General features: G+C 47.4%; 1 protein-coding gene across 2 annotated transcripts in view; it reads left to right on the top strand.

The window, feature by feature from the left end:
* Positions 1 to 25,244, top strand: part of LOC117211528 (sodium/potassium/calcium exchanger Nckx30C) — a 45,263-nt gene extending 20,019 nt beyond the window's left edge. For both annotated transcript variants that reach the window (XM_033455503.1, XM_033455502.1), the window contains exons 4-7: positions 9,014 to 9,285; positions 11,833 to 11,968; positions 15,628 to 15,880; positions 20,282 to 25,244. In XM_033455503.1, the coding sequence (XP_033311394.1) occupies positions 9,014 to 9,285; positions 11,833 to 11,968; positions 15,628 to 15,880; positions 20,282 to 20,522 (902 nt within the window). In that variant the 3' untranslated portion in view covers positions 20,523 to 25,244. The remainder of the gene's footprint in view (positions 1 to 9,013; positions 9,286 to 11,832; positions 11,969 to 15,627; positions 15,881 to 20,281) is intronic.
* Positions 25,245 to 25,621: the final 377 nt, after the last annotated feature.

The raw sequence follows: 25,621 nt of genomic DNA, 5'->3' as shown, positions 1-25,621 counted from the left end.
AACAATCGGACCATACTCTCGCGGCCAAGACTTTTAAGCGGAACCCGGTAGAGAAACCGGTAGTCGCGTAATCGAAACGACGTTGGTGTTTTACGAGTTTCGACGAGATTCGGGTAATTTTCCTGGCACGAACGTCGTAAACGCTCGGCAGTGGTCTGGTTTCGCGGCAATGGAAATCCGCGGTTGAAACATCGCGACCAACCGCAAACCTTCGGAGAGCTCTGTCGGATAAAGTGCTTTTAAATGTAGAGTCACGGGTATGCTTACGAAGACCTCCGGGACGGCATTCTTTCAGCCTCTTTCCTTCTTTCTATCGACAGGCAGGTCAAGCCCGTAATCCTTAACCCGGAGTGTAACGCATCGGGGAACGTTTCTTTCGGTCACGAAACATCGAAACGCGATTCGGAAAATATCGAAATACGTAGAGTTCCACGGTAGTGTCTGTAATTGTAGAGGTAGTTCCGTGTCATCAAACGGTTTCCCAAACTAACTTCGTTAATTAACTGGTAGCCGTATGGATGAATATCATTAAGCGGATGATGGAACGAATTTTAAAATCCCAATTGAAATATATTCAAATCCGAAGCAAGTCGTTCCAGAGACTTTGCGCTCGTAACTCGTTTAACCTACATACAGATGCCATTCTATTTTTCTCTCTCGCCGCCGACCCCTCGACATCTTTACGTTCCGTGAAAAACATTTCCTTCTTTTCTTTCCTCCATCTACGGTCTACGGTTTGGGAAACACGCGGCAAATCGAATAGTAGCATTTGCGTAATTGTCCATCTAGCTGTACTGGTTTGTTGCATGACCGATCACTGTGTACCGTTGCGTCGGACCAAGTAATTAAACGTTGCGAGTACTCGACGATAACGAGCTCACGAGAAGTTCAATGTCGTGCACGTCGTGCCTAGGAGCCTGCGTACGATACAACCATTGGATGCACGTATCACTTAGAGATCAGTAGAACGACTGCCGTCACGATCAGACGTTACTCGTTACGCGATCGTCGAATAAGCTTCGCGGCGAAGCGATGCAACCAACGTGGCGTTTTCTCTTTTTGCTATTGGATCGCCAAAAACCTTGAGACAGAATAACAACTATGACACTGGAGTAGATACGCATCTATCAGCGTATCGACTAGCGATAGGAACGACAGATTAAACGCTAATGCGACGTTTCGACGATGACTGGTAAATAAATGAGAAAACGTGCTCGTTACTCCGGCCCTCTGTCCTTTGTACGTATTTATAGAGCGTGGCCTCATCGCGGGAAAAAATCCAATCCAGGATACTATTTTTCATTGCGCCGTCCATGTTTCACGCTGTACGTATAATAACGACAGATAAAACGCTGAACGTCGTTCCGAGAATCGGACCGTGTATTTTTTCGCGACTGATTCGAAATCTCACGGGCGAAAGGTAATTACCGTTGTGATTCCGCGTATCGCATTCTCGTGGCGTTTCTAACCACCTCCTCCTCCTCCTCCTCCTCCTCCCCCCAAACTGGCGTTCTCTTTTCTCGCGCGTAGATCGGTATAGATCGGAGAGATTAGAGCGGCCGATTGACCTAGAAATTAGGAGGGAAATACGAGCCGTTCGACGGAAAAGCCTCTGTAAACGTTCTCGCAGCAAGTTTGACAAAGACAGTGCGGTTTCGTTTATCGTCGATGTAAAAGGGGCGATCGTGTTCCTGACATCTCGCGAAACGAACATCGTAAATTCTTTTACAGCCATCCCGCGTGAAATTCCGATCGATCGATCGATAACTCCCCGTCACCGTGGCGAATAATAATGGTTACGCTTGGCCGCTCGGCTCCGCTTCGCTCCGCGTGTCGGAGGACGGATCGCGTGCATTTTCGGCCGCGAGCCAGCCGATGAAATTTGTACGAGTGTCTGGACGGGCGTTTGTTAATCGGCGAACGTAACAAAACTGGAGTGAGGGAAAGATCGCGGTTGGCGTGATCGATAGGAATCTTAATCCAGAAGGGGTAACTCCCCGATAATCTCGACGTTGAAATTGATTTTCGGCCCGTGCACCTACGTGTACCGGAGTCGCTTATATAAATGGGTCAGGTCACGCGCGTATGGAAAGAAAAGGGCGATCATCAATTAGACGACTCTTTCGCGTGGATCCCCGGATGGCCTCGTTGTAACTTAACAGTGACCGCGCGTATATAACGTTCGAGAACACCGCACATAGGATCGTTCTGTCTAACCGGACGCTCTCGTCGATGTTGCTGAAAATAATGGTAGTTAACCTAGCCTAAGGGTAGGAGATCAAGACACTCGTTATCGCGAACGTTATTTTAAGCAATAATTCCTCTCCGCAGCTTTATCCCACATTCTCGTTTAAATCTGTCGATCGTCGCTATATATCTTCGCGTTTTCGTTCTCCTTTTCTTCTCCTCTTTATCTTCCGCCGATCGAGAGAACACGCCCACGAAAGGACGTCGTTAATCTCGATCGCGTGACAAACAGCCGATACACGATTTCCCTTCGATATTCCAGTCGGTGCGTACGTGTACCGACGAACACGCTTCTTCCATGGCGCGTTTGAGAAACAGCCACCTACTTTTCTCGTCCCTGATTCGCTCTCTGCTTCGATCCTGCGTCCTTTTCTTCCTCTTTCCGACGATTTTTCCACTCGCGTGTTAGTGAAACACGAGCAAAAAAGGGGAAGCAACGGCAATGGCAACGACGATCACGACGAGAATGAGAACTGCAGCGTCGGCTGCGAGCGTTTTCTGGGAACACGGGAAAAGCCGGATGGTTGGCTTCGAATGAATTTGCGGGACGCGTTTTCAGCATGTATCTCTGAGTAGCGGTGAGTGGCGAGTATGTATCGGGACCCTGACCTAGAAAGCGGCGCGTATCGATCGTAACTAGCGAATCCACACTTGGGGCTCGCCTTCCTTTTCCCTTCCTTTAGCTGCGGGCCTTTAACGTCATCCAGACATCACCTTGCACCGCTACACCAGATAATATTCAACTATCCTTCCTGAAAGATTCCACTCACCGCTCTACTCGTTCCCGCTCGCGGAAATACTTTAAACGTCGTTTGCTCGACTCGTGGCCGAGCCCTTCGTTCGTAAACGAGCGCGATTTCGTTCAACGACGCGGCGATACCGCGTCCCACCTATCAGATATCCGGGGTGCCTACATGGTTTCGCTTTATCGAGTTTCTTCCCGAGTGTCCTCGAGCGATACGATTTCTTTCTCAGCAGCGACATTTTCCAAAACAAGTTGGAAACTCGAAAGAGGATGGAACGATAGATCGCGCGACGTGCTTTTATAGATTTCGCGTTCCCATTGTTCGTTCTACGTGAGCGAGAGCGAAGACGTGGAAATTTGTTCCGTCGTCGTTAAACGATCTCATAGCAATAAGGAAAATGCACCGAAATAGCAGCGATAGTTTTTAGTAAATTGACAGGTCGGGCCATCTATAACGAGGCTCGTTCCCACGTACGTATTTAACGTGCAGAGCTTAGTCGTCTCGTTTGAGTGGTTTTCTCCGAAGTAGCACTCTTCGTACGTCACTCGTCGTCGTCGTCGTCGTCGTCGTCGTCGTCGTCGTTGCCGTCGTCCACATTGACATCGACATCCGCTTCGAATCTCGTCCCAATTGAACGCGTTATTTATAATGAACGTGGCGCAAGCAGGTTCGTTAGGTTTTTTAATAACTTGCAGAGAATACGAGGCAGATGAGCGGCATCGTGGCGAAAGGCCAATCGAAATCCCCTGTGACGTTTCTATATAGCTCGGAGTCATTTTATCGAAAATCCTCATCCTCCCATCGCTCGCGTTCCCCGAGGTGCAGTCACGATTACCCATCTCCGTTAGGAACGATATTAACAAATTGGACCGCGTTGCTTTAATCCCTCTGCCCGTCTTTATTTTCGAACTCGTCTCCCGTGGTTAACGTCTCGTCACACTTAGGCTTAATTCCCGTGGTACTCTCGGTTTATAGTTTATAGTCTTCGTTCTATTTACAGAAGAACGTTTCTCGAGTTTGTCCTAAATGTCAACCTCGTCCTCCCCCCGTTTCTCGTTCGAGTTCCTCCCTTATCTTGCCTGATATATATATATATAAAAAAAAAGAGAAAAACAGAATACAAGAAAAAACCGGAAAGTATGTACGCGCTCGTATCTGTGCGCCGGAGAAATTAGAAGGAAGAATCGCGAAAGAATTACATCGGCTGAGGTATCCCGTGTTCGATATGGAAAGTCGAGCGAAGAAATCGAGGTGACCTTCGCAGATGGAGGTTGAGCCAACCACGAGTCATCAATCACGTCAGCTTTTGCATTACAATTATCCGTTAGCCGCGTCTAATCCTTTACACGCAAGAACCCTTGCGAGAATCTGACACCGTTGAAAAGGGCTCGAGCGAACGATATCGATCGAAGCTTCCCGTAGCTTCGATGTTACGCTACTTTTCGGTGGAATATCACGTGTATCTCGTGCATCTCTTATCTCGTATTCGCTGGATAATATTTAGCCAATATCGCGCTATCTCGAGTTGCGAGCAGTTTGGCGCACAATATCTTCCAGTTACTCCGACGAGAGTTAAAATTGGATTTCGTTGTTGTTTTTTTCACCTTGAACACCGCGCTACAGCGCACGCATACAACTTCCCGCGTGGAAATTATAGCTTCCTTTTCTCTCGCCGTTGTACCCTTCGCAGAAACCAATTTTCGCTGCTGTAAATGAAAGCCGAGGGAAAATTGGTATGGCGATACTCGAAGCTGGGCTTAATTTTCTGGATAATTTGCCGAACGACACCGGAAGACAACGGAACTCGTTATCTTCCAACGTTGGTCGTTCTGGATTTAATGGCAGATTAGCAGCCGAGACAAGACAAAGTTATTGAAACGTACGCCACGCCGTCGAGAAACGACGATCGCTCTTTTCATCGGATCTCGCATCGCTGCCTCGTTAACGTACTTAATGGCCCTCGATCTGGCAGTCGTTCCGCCGTACCGAACGTACAATACAAACTTACTCGGAGGAGAACGGAACGTTCAAACGACGCCGTCGCGTCGTCTGCCGTCTCTTCTCGGGGCTATCGATGCAACTTGTTTTTCTCGGTAAACTTTCCACTTTCCTCCGTTAGTTTCTTCTACGCGTCCCTTTCGCTCGTATCACGGCTCTCTGCCGTCACGTCGGGAAACCAAGAAGAAATGAAAGGAAAAGAAAACGAGTGCAATGAAATTGTTGCTCGGTTCGGATGAAATTGTCTCCGTAGCTACGAGATGGAGAAAGTCGCGCTACCTTGTCCTTCTTCGTCGCTGACCTTCTGCCACGCGACGAACGCTATCTCGCCATCTGACGAACGCGAAGATATTCGTTCTATCTAGGAGACGGGTTTATGGCTGCGCGAAGGACACCGATCTATATCTCCGTTCTTAACGATCGCTTCATCCAACGTCCTTTCTCCGTATACCTATTATACACAGGCCATTTCGGTGTTTCACGAGCGAAAGCACTTGTTTGCTTTCCAAACGATCGGTCCGTGCTCGATCAAATGCCTGTCTCGTGTCCTCCTTCGCCAATTGCCAGTTGGAAAAGCGGTGCTGCTCCGCTTCGATTTAATTGTCCTCAAAACCGAAACGCGTCCGCTAACAAACCTAGGCTGATCGAGCTTTGTAGGTTAATAGGTAGCACTTGGGCCGACCCGCACGGGATTATTCTACTTGATTCGTCGTTCCTCCCTTCTCTCTCTCTCTCTCTCTCTCTTTGCCTCTTCTTTTGTCTCGCTCGAAAATTTCCATCGCCGGTCGGAGAACGCGAATATCCCGCCGTTTCTCCGCGTCTTAATTCGTCTACAATAAAGAAATTAACAAGATTCTACCACTCGGAAGTTTGTTAACGCTCTTTTATTCGCGATACTCGCTCTTTCACGAGGCTTCCTTTCCCGTGATTCGTATCGCCAGCCATTAACTGTAATTTATCAAATGCAGCGTCGTTGATTTCTTTCTCTAATCGTGGCTCTTCCTTTGAACGATTTCTCTTCCTCTCTTTTCTTTCTTTCTATTTTTACCGTGTCTTTGTACTTTTTCTACGCGAACGATTATACCGCTCGAGGAAGGTAGAAAACGCAAAGGGTAAACAAAATTATCGGAGCTTAACAGCTCGAAACCCGATAGGCACCTCCTCCTTCCTTTATCTCGCTCTCCATCGCGGACGAATCCCTCCCTTTCGCGTATTCTTCTACCTTATACTTTTCCATCTCGCTCGAGGCGACCCAAGGGTCGATACTTTCATCGCGGTCCGACTTCTCGCCGACGGCTCTACGCCTTTATTTTCTCGCCACGTTTCCAGTTTCGAGAACGAAGGCCACTCGCTACAGCTTTTTCCCCCTTTGACCTAGTACCATCAGCACGGGCACACGCGATTGGTCCAAGCTAATCGCCGAATTACGTCTTCTTCCTTTACCTCGCGGCCTTTTCTTCGCGTACGAGTCTGCTCGCTTTTGTCGCTTTTCACCTTTCACATCGAAAGCAATCAAAGCCTCGCAATATTTCATGCGTTCGTTTTAGTCCTCGGCTCGAGAGCGAAATTGCCACTAAAGGTGAACTTGGAGCAAGTCGGTAATTAACGGAAGAACGTTCGGTTTAATGCCTCGTATGAAAGACGATACGAACGATCGAATTGCTCGCACGAAACGCTGCTCCGCGCGGTATCAGATTATAGTTATTGCAAAACCTATCCGTCACCGCGTTCAACGTCGCTTGACGTTCAAATATTTAAAGGAACGCGTTAAGCGAAGTTTCTCTTCTGCTGTTTACCGGCGGTCGGGTTAATCGATAAACACGACTAATGATGTATCTTAAAAAAAGAAACTCTTAGAGGCGGCTGGTGTATAACGTATTTTATATATATATATACATAGAAAGAAGACGAGAGAAGGAGCGAGAAAATGAGAAAAAAAAAGGGTGAAGAAAGGGGATGGGGAACAAAGGTGAAAGAGAAACGAGATAAATAGGAAACGAGGTAGCCTCCGGCTAGACACATACTTTCGTATCGCGCACACTTTTCAGTGTTCTTCTCGCCATTCTTGCCCGACCCGTTCAGTTTCTTCTTTGACCTAGTATCGTGCGAATAAGCGCAGAATCGGCTCGCATCGTGGCAACGAGGTAGCCTCGGTAACGAACGAATTTCGAGTGCCTCATGTCGGTTGTTTCCTCGCTACTTTACCTATTTAAAGACGAATCACGACGCTCGGCCCTGATTATCGCGGTTACAAGGTTAAATTAAGAGGGAGGAATTACACTGGAGATGGTGGTTCGAGGTCGAGAATCGTGGGAATTTACTTGCGAGGGAGCAAGAAAATATTTGACGACTCAGAGGCTGCGTATTCCGTCCGTGGGATGAAAAGATAACAGTAATTTATACGCCGAGTGGGATTCTTGCCCGTTTGAGATTCTTCTGCTTGCACGTTATACCGGAGTATCGCGAAAGCGCGATTTCAATGGGAATATTACACGATGCAAATACTTGCGTCACGGTACAGACGTAAAGCTCGCTTCTGAATCGCCATTCCATTTTTTTTTTACCAATTTATTCCAACGAATAAACAAGAAGGACGAGCGGATCTTGCAGTAATATTTCACGGCACGTGTCTAGTGTCTGTGAGAATTTTCCATGTCTTTTGGTCGACGTTTTCGTTACGATAACGAGACGGAAGTTCCGGATGATTCGAACGTCGGAATCGCTTCTTGCCTGTTCGCTGTTAATTAACGTCATCCCCGGAAGACGAGGGAAACTCACGGCGGAGAAATTGGTTTCCGTCTTGTCGAATACTCGCTACTCGCTAAATTCGGAACGGACGTGCGAACGTTTTCTTGGAAAGTGGCAATCGCTTTGTCGTTTGCGAAGATAAAAAAGACACGCCATTTGGCGAAGGTAGCTTGTAACGCGATGGTTTAAACGTGTTCTTACCGGGCATGGCGACTCAACACGAATCGTAAATGGATTTCACTGACTCGACCGTTAATCCGCTCGCTGTAATTTTCTTAAACACGATTCACCGGCCGATCTACTCACGCGCGATAGCATTCCACTCGGATAATCCAATTGCGTGACGATCGCGCGAGTTAAACTTATTATACGAGCGCGACAAACGACTCCAAGTCTCGGCAAAGTACCTCGTGAAATTCGTTAGTGGCATTTTCTCAACGTTGCCTTTTCTACGCGAGCTACGGGCAATTCCATAAACGCAGATTCTCACGCGCAAGTGGCTTTAGCGCGATTCGTGGAGCAACGTATTTGCAGATCGTTAACAGTTAAGGTCGGTAGGCTGGCGAAATAGACCAGAAAACGGTAACTGTTACGTAACACAAGGTTGTTTTAGGTAATCGGGCGAAGTAGAACGTAGCAAGGAAGCGCACGAAAACGCCTTTGAACGACTCTAGCTCATTATTATTTCGTAGTTTCAGCTTTAGCTAGATTTTAAATGCACGCTTAAATGGAACGTATGTACGTATATCCACGATACCTACGGCAAATTTCCAACATCGCCGTTACGACGTCCGATGCACAGATCCCGTTCGACGTTGGAATTTAGTTGCGTGGGTCGTGGAAAAAGTTTTCTGCTTGCCAGTTGCACTCTGTAGCATCGTAAATACTGGTCATGGGCGTCGATCATTTTGCTACTCCAACTAACGTCGTAAATATCTTGTTTGTATCGGGTCGTTTAAACCGCGGAATAAAACGATCGTTCTTTTACGAACGAGAATATTCCGCGGAGTATGGCGATTCCGAGCGGACGTAAAAACATCGTATTTCTATATAGCCGATGCTCCGAAAACTTGTAGGTACGATTAGTTGTAATTCGATCTCGCGTGTAAATAATCGTATAGAGAGAGAAACGCCTGCCGGTATACCATCGATGCCTGTGACGCCAGTTTCATAGACGATCAAAGTTGCTAGAATAGATAGAGAAGCAAAGCGTTTGATCGTAGCGCGTGACTCGATGTTTTTCCTCGTTAACCTGCATCTCTGGTGCTGTTCAGGCAAAGTGGACGAGAAAGCGACGCAATTGCACGCGATAGCTTCGCTAAAGGTGCTACTGGATGCCACCAGGCCGCACAACGGCGCTGCTACGTCGACCGCCGCCCATTATTCCGGTGCCTCGTCGAGAGAGACCACTCTGCAGCTGCAGCAAGGCTCCCAGGGCACCACCACGACCACCACTACGACGACGACCACCGCCGGCACCACCGCCGGCATCCAGGAACTTCCCAATGGCGGTATAGCCGCTGGCCTCGATGCGGGGCTCGATTCGGTAATTGTCAAATTCGACGAATGCCTGATCGCTTCCATCTCGTCCTTCCGATCCTTGCGGCCATCGTCCAATTCCCCTAAGTCTGTTTTATTCCCTTTTCGTTCGAGGACGATCGGGACGTCAAAGGACAGTTTCGCGATTTCGATCAGAGACGCGAGAGCTTGGAATCTCGGCGCGTGTCCTTATCGACAGCTTGCGAAAGACGCGTGAAGGTGGTTTGACAACAGCAGCGACCGATAGCAGACGCGTTCCTCGCCTGTGCCAAGTGAGAGCCGACGACGATACCCGCAATGCTGGCGAAACGTCGGATCGAGTTTCCACGTAGACAGGAGTCGCAGCCGAGAGGCTGGGTGGTCCAATGACAGGAACAATGGCCGCGCGGCGGCCCGAAAACGTTAATTCGGTCGTGTCCTTGGCGATCCCATTTCCGAGACGGAAAAGTCGACAGAGGCCGAGCGACGTTAACGCGGCGACAGACGGAAGAATCCGCGGGGCTTCTTTTTTTTCGCTCGACGATCCGCGTACGCAAGATGGTAATTTGAATTCGTTTCCTGGCCGGTCGGTTGGGAAATTCGGTCGTCTCTGATTTCTAGCTCTCCCTCGGTGGCCGTTTCTAAAATAACGGCAGTGGCTGTCGCCACGATTCGACGACCAGGCCAATTATCGTCCATCGATCGAACCGAAACGAAACGGCCAGTGTACGGCGAATCGCCGGACCGTCCGACTTTCGGTACGTCGCGACGCGTCCTTTCTCGTTTCTTTGCGTCTCGTCGCGGAGAAAAAGCGAGCGACGGTGTTCGGTGATCGATTGGCGCGCCATCGCAATTTTTATTAGGTTTCACGAGCGATTAACGCACTTTCGAAAAACGGATAACGGTTGATAAATTGTTATCTACGCGATGGAAATATTTCTTGGCCATTTTCCTGTGGCAGATGGTAGCCAGTTCGCGTCGACCGGTTGTCGCTCAACTCGAACGTTCCAGCAGCGATATCGCCGTTCTCATGCCGCTCTTCCCGCGCTATCTGGCGTTCCAACCGCCTGGTTGCGGACAGAGATAGATGCTCGATAATTCGGATGGACGCGATGCGATAGGAAAAATGAACCGAGGAATTCCTTATTTTCCGAGCGGTCGGTCTCTGACAAACGATTCAGCGTCATCTTCCCTCCGACATGACGGCTAAGGGAGACGCGGTAACGAACACATTTATAGTCGAGAAACATCGGCTGACAATGGCCGAGCGTTCAAGAATTGGGCCGTTCTGTATAGCAAAAGGACATCGGGTTGGAAACAAGGCAATTGCGGAGAGTGGTTGTTTCCCAAGCGAGACCTTCGTCTTCGCGTGATTCGCCGTCAAAGTTGCCGTCCCGATCCAAACGGATCTTTCGACTCGACGTTCTTTGTCACCGTCCTTTGTCGTTCATCGTCGAGACGCTCGCGTCTCCTCCTTGCTCTTGATATTCCGATTGGCGAAAATAAAGTGCCGTGAAACGTCTTGGTCGCGAGCAAAGACGCGCCATTCCATTTCCATTCTGGAAACTCGCATGGAACGAAGGATGGTGCTGTGGGTTAACTCGAGGAGAAATCGAAACGCGAGCCGATTTTCCGCGACTTAGAAATTGGCGGTGCGAGCTTTCGCCCGTTATTAGCTGGTGGTGGTGGGGAGCGCGCGCGGATCGCAGGGGATTCTCGAACCTCTTTGTCCTAAATGAGTGAGAAGGCCTTTTCATTTTGAATGCACCGCGAATCTGGGTCAATTCTGGCTACACCCGGCGTCGCTACGCTACACATTGCCTATTTCAGTTCCTCTTTTAACTCTCGGATAATCGAAGCAAAGTCACCAGGCAATGGCTTTTCCGCCCGAGTTCCGCATTTTCTAGCAACGGCCCGCTTCTTCTCTACAAATTTCGCCCTTCAAGGTCTCGTTTATCCTTCCGCGATTATTCCCTTCCGTCTCGTCTCCTTTGTCTTCTTCGTTGATCTCTCTTCTTCGTTTTACGCGTCTCTCGGCCTCGTATTTGTCGAATCGCTGGCACGCGCGTACCGGGATCGACTGTTGACGTCGACGCTTCCGTCAGTGGAACAGCCGATTTCTCTCACTGCAGCCGAAATCGCACTGCGCGAAATAGTCGCGCGCGGTAAAATTATCGCTATACTCGGCGGGAATTAATCGCCGCTGTTGCCTCTCGGTGGCAATTATCAGTGGCGAGACGAGTGCAGCTGGAAAATCCAAACATGAACCGGCCCATTGTGTCGCGGTTAGCCGAGAATGGATCTAAGGGATCTGCTTTGTGCCTTTGCCGAGTTACCCGCGGTATTTAGAAGCCTATGTCGCTTCACCGCCCAGCTTCATTGTGTTTACCAACGATAAACGGCGATCGAGTGTACGGCGGATAGGAAAACTCGGCTTCTTTCTTAACTCCATCCGACCGGATACAGCAAACGGATTAAGCGGGCGTGTTAATTAGAGAGAAAATCGAACGCGGAAGATGCACGACGCGAGGTTGCCAGAGGGAATTTTGCCTTTGAAAATAAATGCTTGTTTCAGGGAGAGGAGGATGAACCTCCGGAAGCCTTGGACATGGGCTGGCCCAGCAGTCCCAGGAAAAGACTAACTTACATTTTGGTCGCGCCAATTCTGTTCCCTCTGTGGCTGACGTTACCAGACACAAGGACACCCAGAGGTAAGCCGGCGGAAGATGAAACGACACACTGGATTTCGTGCAGAGTTTCCAACAGAGTCGTTTCCTTCAGATCCTTTAACCTACCGCTGACCCAAGACTTTGTTTCGATTATCGGGAAAGGAGCGTGCATTGTTTCAAACAGCGGCAGCAGTTGGACGAAACGAGAGCAGCGCGCTGCTGCATCCTCGTTCCGTCCAAAGCCAGTAAATTTTTAGCTTTCAGTTTCATAGAGGAATATCAAAGGCATAGTTTGCTCTACTCCGGTTCGCCGTAAAAGACAGTCCTCTCGAGGATCCGTACGAGTTTACGGTTTAACCGTAAGCCAGGGGATTCTTCGCCGAGCAGGCTCCTCTCATTTCGTTCAGTTTGCCAAAAACCTCGCGTCTTATTTTCCAGGGTAAGTAGATTTTCTATTGATTTTTATTTATTATCTTTGTATCCGACGGCCATGGACCGTTTGCTGCTGTCGGACGCATCGGTACACGAACCGAAGTATCAAAGAGCGAGCGCTAACTTTAAGCGACGAGTGTTACGATTTCATGCGAGTTAACACGGATGCTTTAAAGCAGATTCGCGGTCGAGCAAAGCGTATCGTTGATACGGTCGAAGTTGCCTAACAAACTAGTCCGTTAAACGCGACGTGTAATTTAAAAAGTTGAAGAATTTCTGGACAGTCAACGGACCGATCGAGAATTTGAAAAATCTAAGATCAGGTTTGATCCCACACCTTATCCTATATCGAGCATATTCAAAGCGTTAAGAGTATTTTCATAGCTATGACAAGTTTCGAGCATCGGCTCGTTAATCTTGGAGGCGACGTATCTTCGAAATTTGTGTCGCACGCTCTCAAAACAATTTCACGTGATTCGATCGTGCCGGATTCCATAATCGAGATGCGTGTTCGAGATTGCGGTATAACTAGAAACGAGTGAAATATTTTAGAGAATTTTTAAAATTGGTCGCGTGCCTGATATCGAGAGACGGCGATTTTAATGCGTCGTTTTTTTGTTTTCTATGGTTAAATATGGTCAGCAAATATCGACAACGCAGATAAAGGTAATACCTAAATCGGTCGTTGTTTCTCGTTTATGCGGTGGTGCATCATTTATGGAGTAGGCGAAATCAAGTACCGTTTTTCCACGCGTGAAACGCGTAACATGACGTTTCGAGATATTAAACGGCGGCGTGTTTTTGACACTCGATTCGCAAAGTCGGAACAAATCGTTTTGAATATTCCAGGCATCGATTTAAGGACGAGTCGTTGTTAACTTTTTAAATCATCGACCAACGATAAAAGTTTACCGTGTGCAGAAATTTTTGACGTGTATCGGTTTTAATCAAGCGCGTGATCGAACGATCCATTTTCCTCTGTGCATGGCCATCGCGAACGAAAATGTTGCGCTGCAAGCGTATGATACGTTTCTCGTGTCGCGGTATCGGCAAAGCAAAACGCCGTTCAAGCGGAATGATGTAATCTTTGTAGGCGAGCGGTTAGTCGATTCACGAGCAAGGAAACTCGCTGCTGGGTCTGTAGAACGTTAGAACGATAATCCAGTGGACCATTCTCCTTGCTCGTCGTTTTCCTTTCTTTTCTTCCTCGGGCATTTAGTTAGGACGTCGAACGTGCTCGCTCGTACGATAATAAAATTTTCCAAAAATAACAAGCGAAATTTCCTTCCGTACTTGGCGGTGCGACGAATAATCGCAAGCGGATATTTCCGTCCGCGTGTTGCATTATTTAACGCTGGATCGTTGGATCGGGCGAGCTACGCAAAAATATTCCATTGTCTTCGAAAAAGTCTATTCTTCAGCGATTCGATCGTATTTCACGTTCGACCGGATACCTGTTATTTTCAACTATTAATCTTTGCTTTCTCCCTTACGACCGAGTTACGTCCCCAGCTCTATTGCTTTCTATCGCGTTTTATGTTTAATGGCTTTACGTTGGCGGTAAATTTGCATTCGTTGGCCGTTCGCCGTTCCCCATGGGACGCTCCAAGATACGTTTTCACTCGCTTTCGTTGATCGATACCGACGCATTCGTGACGTTTGAACTTTTTCAATGTCGCCTAACGCATAGACTTGCCGAATGGATATCGAGATCGAACGATGCAATTAAACGGCGCTGCAAGATGGACGACAGGCGGCACGCGCGTCTGTTATTCAAAACGGTTTCCTGGGCTGCCATCAATCACGGACGTGCTGCATTATCACGGCCTATTAACAGGTCTGCATTTGAACGCGACACAATGCCAACGACGAAAGATGATATTGACACGCTAATTTCGAATCGACGACTGATTGTTACCTCGCGCTGGCATTCAGCCTGCCGCGGCGACGAGCAGTAGCTTTTCATCGTCGCGGAAAATTACGCCGCGGCCTCTTCGTTTCAATTTTTGCCCCAGGAGTCGTCAAACATTCGTTTCTCCGCGATAACTGACCCGTTCGAGATCGCCACTGAAATAAATCTCGATATATCGTCTCGAACGTTATTCCGTTGTCCCGTGGCTACACGCGACTATAACGAGAAAACAACTTCCTTTAAGAGGGACTGTTAACTCGAGAAATTCATGCCCGAGCTTTGTTCCCTGCACGCTTTCTAAATGCCAGCAGTTCGTTTTCTTTTCCTCGTTCTGCAGGTATTCGCCACCGATCTTCGTTAGATATAAATTGGACCCGATGATTAATTGGAATCTCAATGTCAGGGTAATAATTAAGGGGCGCTGCGCGAGTACGCGAAGGTCCGTTTTTCTGCAAGCTCGTGAAGAGGGAAAGAGGGCCAAAGTCGAACGCACGAAACGATTCTGTCAGATTTCTCGCGATCAACCTTTTTTCACCGTGATGAATTGTAGCCAGAAATAACAGCACAGGATCTATGTGGCTACCGAATGAAGGCAACGATGATAACGATAATAACAATGAGAAATTTTGCCAGCGGATGTTATCTTATCGATCCGACAGATGCGTATCAAATTTTGATATCTCAAAGAGGAAAAAAAAAATGAGAAAGGAGCGGGAACAATTAAAAGGAAGGGTGGCAAAAGGTGAAAGGTGAAAGGAAGCGGAGGAATTAACGAGTGACAGAGAAGACAGGGGGAAAGAAAAGAAAAGAAAAGAAAGAAAGAGGGTTCGTTGTACCTTCTTTCGCTAGAAAGAGCGTAGAATCGCGAGCTTGAGTCTCGTTAAGTCCCTTCATTTTTCTTTCGCTTCTATCGTTAGAATAAACGATCTGACGGAAAGCTCGTTCTCGGTAGCAATAATATTAATACCGGCAGGAAATGTTTCGATTCTTATCCACCTTAATGCGGTTGCAAAGATTCCAGCTTAGATTTCGATTGTCGCGATACAGAGTCTTGGGCGTGGTACTTTACAAATCGACTCCCTCTCCTTAAACCAACCTCACGAAAGCCTACGCTCTCACGAAAGTTCGCCGCGATATTCTAAATTCGATGTTCGAGCAAACACGCTTCACAAAAAAAAAAAAAAAAAGAAATAAAAGAGAGAGAGAGATAGAGAGGAGAAAGGAGAAACGGCAAACGCGAAGTTTTCCAAAGGAAAGAAAGGGGATTCGATTTAAGCAGGATATCCTTTTAACCGGATACGGGGGGAGGAGGGCGAAGAGCCACGTTTCCGAGGTCAATTCGTCCGTTTTCTCGCAGGGAAAAAGTTCTTCGCGGTGACGTTCATCGGCTCGATCTTCTGGATCGCAGCGTACTCGTACCTGATGGTCTGGTGGGCGAACATCGCCGGCGACACGGTTCGCATTCCGCCGGAAGTGATGGGCCTGACGTTCCTCGCTGCCGGCACCAGCATCCCAGACCTGATCACCAGCGTCATCGTCGCGCGAAAAGGATTCGGCGACATGGCCGTCTCCAGCTCCGTTGGCAGCAACATCTTCGACGTGACCGTTGGGTGAGCTCTATATTTTCCATCTTACAACGTATTTCTCTTCTCTTCGTGTCTCCTTTCGATATCCTCGCGTGCATAGCTGTCACCACGCGCGAAACTTTCGAAGCTGGTGCACGGAACACGGATAAATGGAATTGAAAGAAGAGTACGATAGCTTGACTTTCGATCTTAGGGATTCTTAGTCGACTTATCCACGCGTGGAGATCGGTTACGAAAGCAACGCGCACTGGTCGTAACGATGGGTAAGGGAAGCGACGCAGGAAACTGCGAGAGACAAATAAACGCAAGAGCTTCGTTTCTTCGGTTCGATTCGACCGGATAATTTATCGATACTTGTTTTGTCTGCAGTCCGATGTAGGTCGCATATGGATTTATACGGCTTGCTCGTAAACGGCCATCGCTCGACGTTATCGAGGACATCGGTTATGGCAATTTTCATGCGGGACACACAATCTGCCACTGACGATAAAGCTGCTGGAAAATCGCGACGCGCTTTACCCAACGTCGATGAAGGAACATCGATTTCCAACGTTTTTAAAGTTCCGCGAAAACGATTCGCAGACAAGCTAAATACTGTTGGATTGGCAACTAAGTGATTGCGGATTCTGTCGATACCACCTAATGGCAAAATCCGCAATCACTTAGTTGCCAAGCTAGTACACGTTAACTTCAAACGTATCGCCAATGAAGATATCGTGTACGCGTTACATCGACGATCGTATTTCCTCTGGCACGAACGTTCCCGTTTGCACACAGAATCGCCAATTGAAATTTAACCGCGTCTATTTCATATCACAATTACGGGAATTTACGTTATAAAGACGGAGATGGGTCGAGATAGATGGTCGGCGCATTATTCTTCAGAAGGCGGTTAAGGCGCGAGTAATAAGATTACGTCACTTTGAGCCAGTGGAATCTCTCGTTAGCCGGTATTCATCTCGGTGAAACACTTTACGACGATCCTCGCCGGGTCTCATACTTGTCTACGATTATTTCAGAGAAATCGAGATCTTAGTTGTATGACGCATTCAGAGACTCAGGAAGAAAGTCAACGTGGAAAATCCTGCAGACATTTGTCTCGTTCATCGTTCTAAACGTTGTGTCGTGATAATATAACGATAATACGATAATACAATGTTCGTTAATTATTGTTATATCTATATATATACATAGGAGCTATACTCCTTGTAGTATACATTGTCTGTTACGATATGAAAAGTAGTCATCTCGAGAGAACGAATAACGAGCCACGCCTGAAGGTGTGAAAGGCACGGGAAAAGTTGATTTATTCGCAACAAAGATCAACACGTTTGCAAATTTGGACATTTTTGTTGGTCACGATTCGAGGACCGAGATGCCCATGAATAGAATTATCTTCGAATTTCGGCTATTCGTTTAACTCGCTATTCATCATGCCATTAAGTATTTTATTGACAACAATTAAACATTCTTATTAAAGCGTCTGAAGGTTTAAACTGTTTAAGATCGGAGAGTAGTCCGATGATCGACGGGAGAAAATTTAATTTAATTTAATTTGTTCTGTTCGTCTGACTTTATGTAAATTCTCCTATTAACAAAAATTGTGAAATTAATCGATCGAGTAATATAGGAAGAATGAAACGAGACCTGACCAGGACACGGTATAGCAGGCTGAAAACGTCGGCTTTCTTGAAAATTATATTCGCCGTTTAGAGTGGCTGGGATTTTTCGTCGGATATGTCGGAAGAAAACTTAAAGAGTAGTCGTCATCGTGCATAGTTTTTCAGCCACAGTCACCACATAGCTCACGCGATTACATGACTTTTCCTTTCGTACGTCGGATAACACGCGAAGTTTTCTTAAGGCTTTCGATCGATCTGGCCGCGGAGAAAGAAGGTGTCTTCAGGGAACGGAAATTGCTCGACGTCGGGAACGATTACCCGATGAAAGGAACCAAAGAAACGATCTTCCGACAGATTCGCCGATCGCCCACCTATTGGAAATATCGGAAACATGTGCACCGGTACAATCTATTTAATTGTATAATACAGATAGGCGGTGGGGTGGGGGGACATTGACCTCAGGTCGTCGCTATCGGCGAACGAAAAGTTTCTTCGGTTCGAGTCTTGATAGAATTTCGGGCTGTTTTAAGTATTCTCGAATCATTTAATCATTTAACAAAGTCTGGAAACGAGAAACTGCGATAAAAGTTACACGAACGTTTGGCTAGGTAATCGAACTGACGTAATTCCTATGAACTTTTCATTTACGCTATGACTCACACGGAAATCAGTCTCTATATAGACGCTGTTCCGTATACTTTTCTTTTAACAAGCTACGGTTACCGCATACGATAAACTAAGCGTACTTCGTTTGCATTTATTGCTTTTCTATAACGTAAAACGTAGATATCATTGAAGATAAATAACATGATTGGACGGAAGATCCACGTAAGCGATTTTTAATACGTTTACAATCCTTCTAAAAGAGGGTTGCTGTGTATCGGAAACTGTTCGCCAACATAAAGAAAGAAATCGTCCTTCAAACTTGGAAAATATATTATCTTTCTTCTTGGGCGGACCGATACCGCCAGAGGATTTAAATATCCATTATTCCGCGGTAGTTAAATGACATTCAGATTCGAGATGATTAAATTACAAAGTTTCGAGACTCGCAGAGCTCTCGTGCGCCTGAAATTCTTCCAAGTCGTTAAATGTGTCGCGATTTTGAAAATTCCCATCGAGTCGAGACACATTGGTCCGACTCGGGTTCGCGCGAGCCGAATTGTTGGAAAACTCGGAAAGCGGCAGAATCGCGCGGCCGTTAGCTAGTTATTGTACGAACAGAATTCAAGCGTATAAATTGGAATTTCACCGATGATCAAACGAAGCCAAGAGGAGACGCGTAGAATTGGTCATTGCGCCAGCCCATTGAAGTATTCTCGCTATTCCTCTGTAATAACGTTCGCGATTTACCATTCGCCATTCGTTTCTCCCTCCAAACGTCCTCTTCCAAGCACACACGCGCACACATCCTCGCCGGGATTATTATATCGTTGGCGCGTGAAATAGCAGAAATACCAATGCCAGACGCGACTCATTTTCCACGATGATATCAGAGAGGCTCTTCGACGATCCTTTTCTTCGTCCTCTGCCAAAGAATCATCCCCTCGTCCGCTAGATTCGTCCGCAAATATTTTCTCGGTTACGACGCGCTGGATCGTACTCCGTGCTTCCTCCCGATACCGATATTTTCGCCAGAGAAAAACAAATAATCGAAGCTCGACCGCGAGAGTTGTTAGGAGTAATCGAGTTAATTAATTTAATCGTCTTAATGGCGATAAACTTCGATGGGTAAAAGTTTGTCTGGAAAGTGGGGCAATAGCGATTCGAGGGCTCAGGGAATCGACCTTATCAGCCAGAACGATATATCCAAGCGGAATCCGAACTGATGCTGCGGATAATCGTCTTAGAGACAATAACAAACTCGAATCGAAATTACGCTGGTTACGCGCACGCCTGCTTCGCGGCAACGATAAACGCAAACAGAGTTTCGTCCTGGTGGCTGAATTTTTTCTCGACCTGAACCAATCGACCGGTCAGCCTCTTTCTCCAATCCACCGAAGCGTTACGCGTTTGCAGATGAGAACGCGTGTGACGCGACGAGACGCGACGATCTATTCGACATGAATTTGGCACCGCGATTTACCAAACGTGCGCGTTCTCTTAAACACAGCCACGAAGAAGGTTACCGTTTTTGGGCGCGCATTTGCTGGCCAGCGGATTCGACATTCGGCGGCCTAGTCGATGGAAGATCGATTCGCTCGCACGCATCCGTTGCAGGCGCGCCAGCTGGCAAGTTGCCCGAGAGGAAAACGGGGTAAAATGCGAAAGGGCGCGTGCGTATCGCGCAAGACGCTATTCTACCTTGAAGATTGCGATTAGAAGCGGCCGGACGCGTAGATAATGCAAGACGATTCGGCGTGAAACAACAGCCGCGTCTGCCAAATGCGTTTCTGCCGCGTTGCCCGTGCTCGTCGATTTTCCTTTAATATCCGTGTTCGCGGCCAGGAGTAGGAACAGGTAACGAGTAAACTGACAAGCGACGGGATGAAGAAAATTCGGCCAGGTCGAATCCTTTGGTTGCGAGGATGACGTATGTACCGGATGCTGGGAAATCTTTCTTCCGACCGAGAAGTTCCGATTTGCTTCATCGTCAGGCAGAACGAGGTCACGGGCCATTTGGTTAAAAATAGTCGAGTGTGAAATATTTACGTATCGAAAAGAATCGTGGATCGTTTCAAAATATTTCCCATGTAGATACAAAAATATAGGACGTTTCCTCTAGCTAGTTGATAAAACCATAGAACTGGATTAACAGATATTCGAAATTCGACTGGATTTTCCGTTGTATTTCTGTCCTCAGGCTTCCGGTACCGTGGCTACTCTACGGCTTGATCTACGGAAAACCCGTGGAGGTGAACTCGGTGGGCATGGTGTGCAGCATAGCGATCCTCTTCTGCATGCTGTTGTTTGTCATCATGAGCATCGCCTGTTTCAAGTGGCGAATGAACAAGGGCCTCGGGTTTACGATGTTCCTCCTCTACTTCGTCTTCGTTGCCGTCTCGCTGATGTTCGAGTACGAGTTCCTGGTCTGTCCAGCCTAGGAACGCGGACCAACCGAGCGATCCAGAGGTCCAGCAGAGACGGTAGATGGACGCACATTTACGGGTCTCGTCATCGTCATTATCATCGTCGTCGGCGAATCGTCCACGGCCGATGAGAACAATCTTCCTCGAGCGCCGCATCGATCGAAAGAGGAACGACAGACAACAGCCTTCCCGAAATAACAACCGAAACAATGTTGATGCATCACATCCCCTTCCCTCGTTCCCTAAAGAATCTCGTTACTCTCCCATCGCCGGTTTAACGATTAAACGGTTATTACACGTCACCCAGGTTACGAAGCGTTTTTGTTCTAGTCGAGATACGTGTAAATATTGTAAAAACCTTGAAATACCTGAAACAAAATACTCGTCTCGTTAAGAATTTTAGCGGCGAATTCTGTTCGACGAACAGCCGTAGTCGTCGCTTTGTCTGAACACAGCGAGCGCGTCGGCCAATCGTGCCAACGATCGCGCCAACTGTATCTACGTTTGCGTAATCTAGAGAGAAACAGATCGCTACGATCTCGTTCCTTTTTGCTATTTCTTCTTCCTCCGACGCTACTTCTTCTTCTTCTTTTCCTACCGTTTCTTCTTTTATCTCTTCTCCGTAATTCCACTCCTTGTTACTTCTACTCCTATTCTACTGCTTTTATACCACGTTGTTTCTTCCCACGATACTTATCCTAGATGTAGCGTCTCGATTCGAACAACTCGCCCGTCGAAGCCACTCGTTAGACTCTCGCACGCTCGAAGCTCGACGAAACGCCGTTTTCCAACGCGATTTCTCTCGAGGATCGTCGAACGCACGACCGAGTTTAGAGCTACCGGTTTACCCGCGGCAGAAGGCATCCGATACGTCGATGTTTTCGCTTTGATACGCGACTCGTCAAGTGGCGTTAGTCGTACTGCCAAATTGTTTCACGATGGAAACAATGAATTCGATACCGTGTAAAGTAAAATATATCGATCGAACGAATCCACGATTCGTGCCGCTAGTTGCCGATCGCGATCTAAAACCGGTTGACGCGATTTCATCCGCCGAGTAAGCGATCGACGATCTCTCGTTGCACAGTGGACGGCCTGACGGCTCGCTGATTTCTCTCTATAAAGTGCAACACTTTCTTTTCGTCTATAACCGTAGGATCTAGCCAAATCTACTCTGTCGTGTTCGTAAAATCTGCACGGACGCGCTTCCGACGCTCGACGCTTCGTTTTCGAATTCGTTACACGCGATAGCGTTAGGCAACGTTCCCCTTTCGCCGTGTATTTTTAGTCACGCGCGAAGAACAAGGCAACTATCGGAACAACGTTGCGAAAAATTCATTCAGGGACAAAACATGCGAGTGACAAACGTTCCGGCTAATTGGCCAGCAGCGTGTCACCTCGATTAATCGCTCGAAACTCGCAAAGCCGTTCGATCCGCGTTGTGTTTGCTCGATACCATTGTTCCGCCTAACGCTATCCCCCGAGGCCGTTTTTTCCGCGTACGGCTCCGCGAAATTACATTGTCTCGCGAACGAAAACAGTAGCCGTGGGAGGAAAGAGACGGCGCGCGAGGGTCGGAACCATGACGAAACGCGGCGAACTCCGGCTCGCCTTCAATCGATCGGCCACGCGTCGCGTTTTCATTGACCGAAAACGAATCCGCCGATCGTCAGCGCTCTAACGTTGTACGCAGAGAACGGAAGCGCCGATTCGGATCGCGAATCGCCGAAACGACGGTGGATCGATCGATCGTTTCGACCATAGAAAATTGATTATCTCTCTCCTAATTATTCTACAAGTGTAAGAATATCTTCGGTATTTGAAAAGAATCGCCGACGTTGAAATCGAAAAAAGACCACCCTCGTTTCAGCAACGATTTTACCGGTAGAACACGCGCCTCCGGTTTCCGGCGTGCCTGTTTTTAACTTCGATTAATAGCTATTCAACTAATCTACGTAAGAGACACGAGAAGAGGTCGAATCTTCCTAAACGCGTAGCGAAACTGGCGAAACGCAGTCTTCGAGGAGAGTCGTCGTGCAGTCGACTCGAACGTCATTCGAAACGAACACCCGCGACGCTTGCTCTGCACCTCTCTCTTGATGGTATTCAGTTTACGATCGAGTCGCTGCACGCCGTTCTTTCTCTGTAGAAGAGTAACGCTAACGAACCTCCAATACCGGAGATCACGGGGCAAGTAGAAGAGTGAAACGCTCGAGGCAAAAACGAAAAAGAGACTTTTTGGTTACTTAAAGGAAAAAGGAGGGAAAAGAGCGTGGTTCCGTGATCCCGGAACGAAAGCGACTCTCACTAAGCTATCTTTCGCTGACATTCTTTCGAGTTTTCGATGTCACGCTACGTACGTTTCGAGCGCGTAGATTATAAACAAATAGGTATAAACGTGATATCGACTAAGATAAGGATACTGAAAGCGGAGAAGGCGAAATCGCAGCGCGACTGCGGTTCGACGAGAGGATTAAAAGGAACGACGTATATATCCGGAACCGCCTGAACGCCTAACAGCGGCCTAGCTTTTTACTAAAGAAGAAAAGAAAAAAAAAACACAAAAAAAAAAGAAATACTCGCACGACGCAAAATGCTGTTTGCGGATGCAGAGAATCAAATCGTAACGAGGAGAGATCAGAAATCACGGTGAACCGGAGAAGAAACGGAGTAGAAAATGACAAGCGAACCTAACCGATTCGGTAACGAAATTAAACGAGAATTCACTTCGCGCATACTTCAAACGTTGTCACACTTTTGTATACTCTCGACTATCGAAACTAAGAGGAGGAACCATCGCGGTTCACGGTTCAAGCAGCTTTACGCTCTAAGAAGCGAGCTCGTGTTTGCGGCGCGTTCACCGTACCCACGAATCGTAGTTGTTCTACTCTTTAGCCGCTGCTACATCTCGTTAATATCTCGTTCTCGCTCTTCGCTACGGGACTCTTACGAAAAACGTCCGTAGCCGGGTGCTGTTTGACTCTCGCGTTTCACCGACTTTTACATCTTCTAGCATCGAACTAATCTTACGCTTCTACTACTATTACGATAATTCTACGTTGATCCGTGGCGATCGGCCGTGGTAACGCGTTCTCGAGGACCGACTTGGCGATAGCTCGAAGAAAGAAGAGGAACGTTCTATCGGAATAGATGCGATCGCCGATCGTCACGTGGTTATTACGCTGCGTCGCGTCTAATTGTCAGCCGTGTTCGCCTTATCGTCTACCGATACTACTTCAACGAGGAAGTTTCGTAGTCTGTCGAGAAACGAACGGACTAGGCGTTCGTCACGCACATGCTCGCCAAACGCTGGGTGGCTTTCATCGATCCTCTCGCATCCGCGGATCGTTCTTTCGAAAGTGGGCTCTCGATCGTGCCAGTTTCCATCGAGAAAATCGCAGGATCAAACGGGAAAAGGCGAAGCGTTCTCGAAGCGTCCGAACGAAAGGTACGGGAAGGACAATGAGAAAGTGAATGCAGCGGCTTCTCACGAGACGATTTGACATAACAAGCGCGTAAATATAACGACGAAAGCAGGAGAGGAACCTTTAGCGCGAAGTAGCTGGTAGCACGTAGCGTTTCTTAATAGTTTCGTAAACGATTACAAGAAGCAAGTAGCGAAAGATGCACAATACGATCTTCCCGAAGTACCGATCACCGATTAACAAAACGATTAAAGGATACCAGAAAATGTACATACACACACATGCGTACACGGACATACACAGGACAAGCACACACACACACACACGCACACATATACACATATACGCGAAGACACGTACAGAGACATATGGAAAGAAGAGAAACAAACGGCGGCGCCTCTTTTTTGCAATTTAGCATTTTTAGTACCACGCCGAGGAAGAGAATGAAAGAGTGTGTATGTGGAAGAGAGAGAGAGAGAGAGAGAGAGAGATTCCGTGTAGCTTCGATTATTATAAACGTTTTCAATCAAACATTTGTTATCGTAGCGCGTACTGATACCGTAACGATCGATTATTATTATTATTATACAAAGCTCGTCGAAACATAGAAAAATCACACGCAACCAACAGGTTCAACGCTGGCGACGTTTGATCGTCGCAGAAGCGATCCGACCTGCGTCGAGCACGGGTGTGGCCGAGGCCGCGAACGAAGTAACGCAATCCCTCGAGCTTCCGGCCTTCCTCTCGTACGAATTCCTCTTGCATTCGATCAACGACAGAGAACGAACGATTGACAAAGAAAGCCGAGCATCGTCTCTACGAAACAAATGTTCTTCCTGGATTCAACGACGAGAAATGTGAAAGCGAATCGTCCGGATGGGTAACGAAACTCCGTACGTTCTTTTCGCGGAAATTTCTCGTCCCGAATCGAAATCCTGTACAAAACGGAACGCAACGTAGTTTAACGTATTCGTGCCCTTAGAGAGAAAAGAGGGTAACGATAAATAGAGAGTTCGTTAGGTTGTTCTCGTTGAAACGAAAACGGATGAACGGGAAATCGCGTGATAAGGCGAAGGTCGAACGGGCGAAGTGCTCGAAGCTCGGGGTATTATCGCGCTCGTAATTTGTACTTTATAATACTTTAGGATAAACATCGTTGAGGGTTGAAAGGGGACATCGAGTTTCAATTCTAATCTTTGAATTTTCGACGCGCGTCTCGCCGTGAGACGTAACGGGACACACATCGTTGCGGCCGATCCCATATTTAACGGCTCGAGATTCATTTTTATATATTAAAAGAGAAAATAAAAAAGGAACAAAAAAAGAAACAAATACGCGTATGTAAGAGCGATCGTTCAAGTCGAATCTTGCGTTGTCGAAGACGTCGGTACACGAATGCTACCGGTGCCAGTGTTGACCGAAACCGTGTGTTGCGAATTGTGTTCATGGTTCAAGAGTAAATTCCTTCGTTTTCTTTCGCCGTGTTCGGGACGCATGTAGATCTAAGCCGATGGAAAAGGTTCCTTTTGTTCGACCGATGGAAACAGGAGAACGAGGAAGGAAGGATCTTATCGAAGTATATTTTACGACCCACTTTCTTTTCAACGCGATCGTCATCGCGGTTGCCCTAATTTCTTTTTCTTTTTCCTTTCGCTCTCGTCTCTTTTCGTTATTGTATTCTAAATACGG

Source organism: Bombus bifarius, unplaced genomic scaffold (assembly GCF_011952205.1).
Source record: "Bombus bifarius isolate JDL3187 unplaced genomic scaffold, Bbif_JDL3187 scf7180000008239, whole genome shotgun sequence".
Classification (NCBI taxonomy): domain Eukaryota; kingdom Metazoa; phylum Arthropoda; class Insecta; order Hymenoptera; family Apidae; genus Bombus; species Bombus bifarius.
This window is presented reverse-complemented; position numbering and strand designations above follow the sequence as displayed.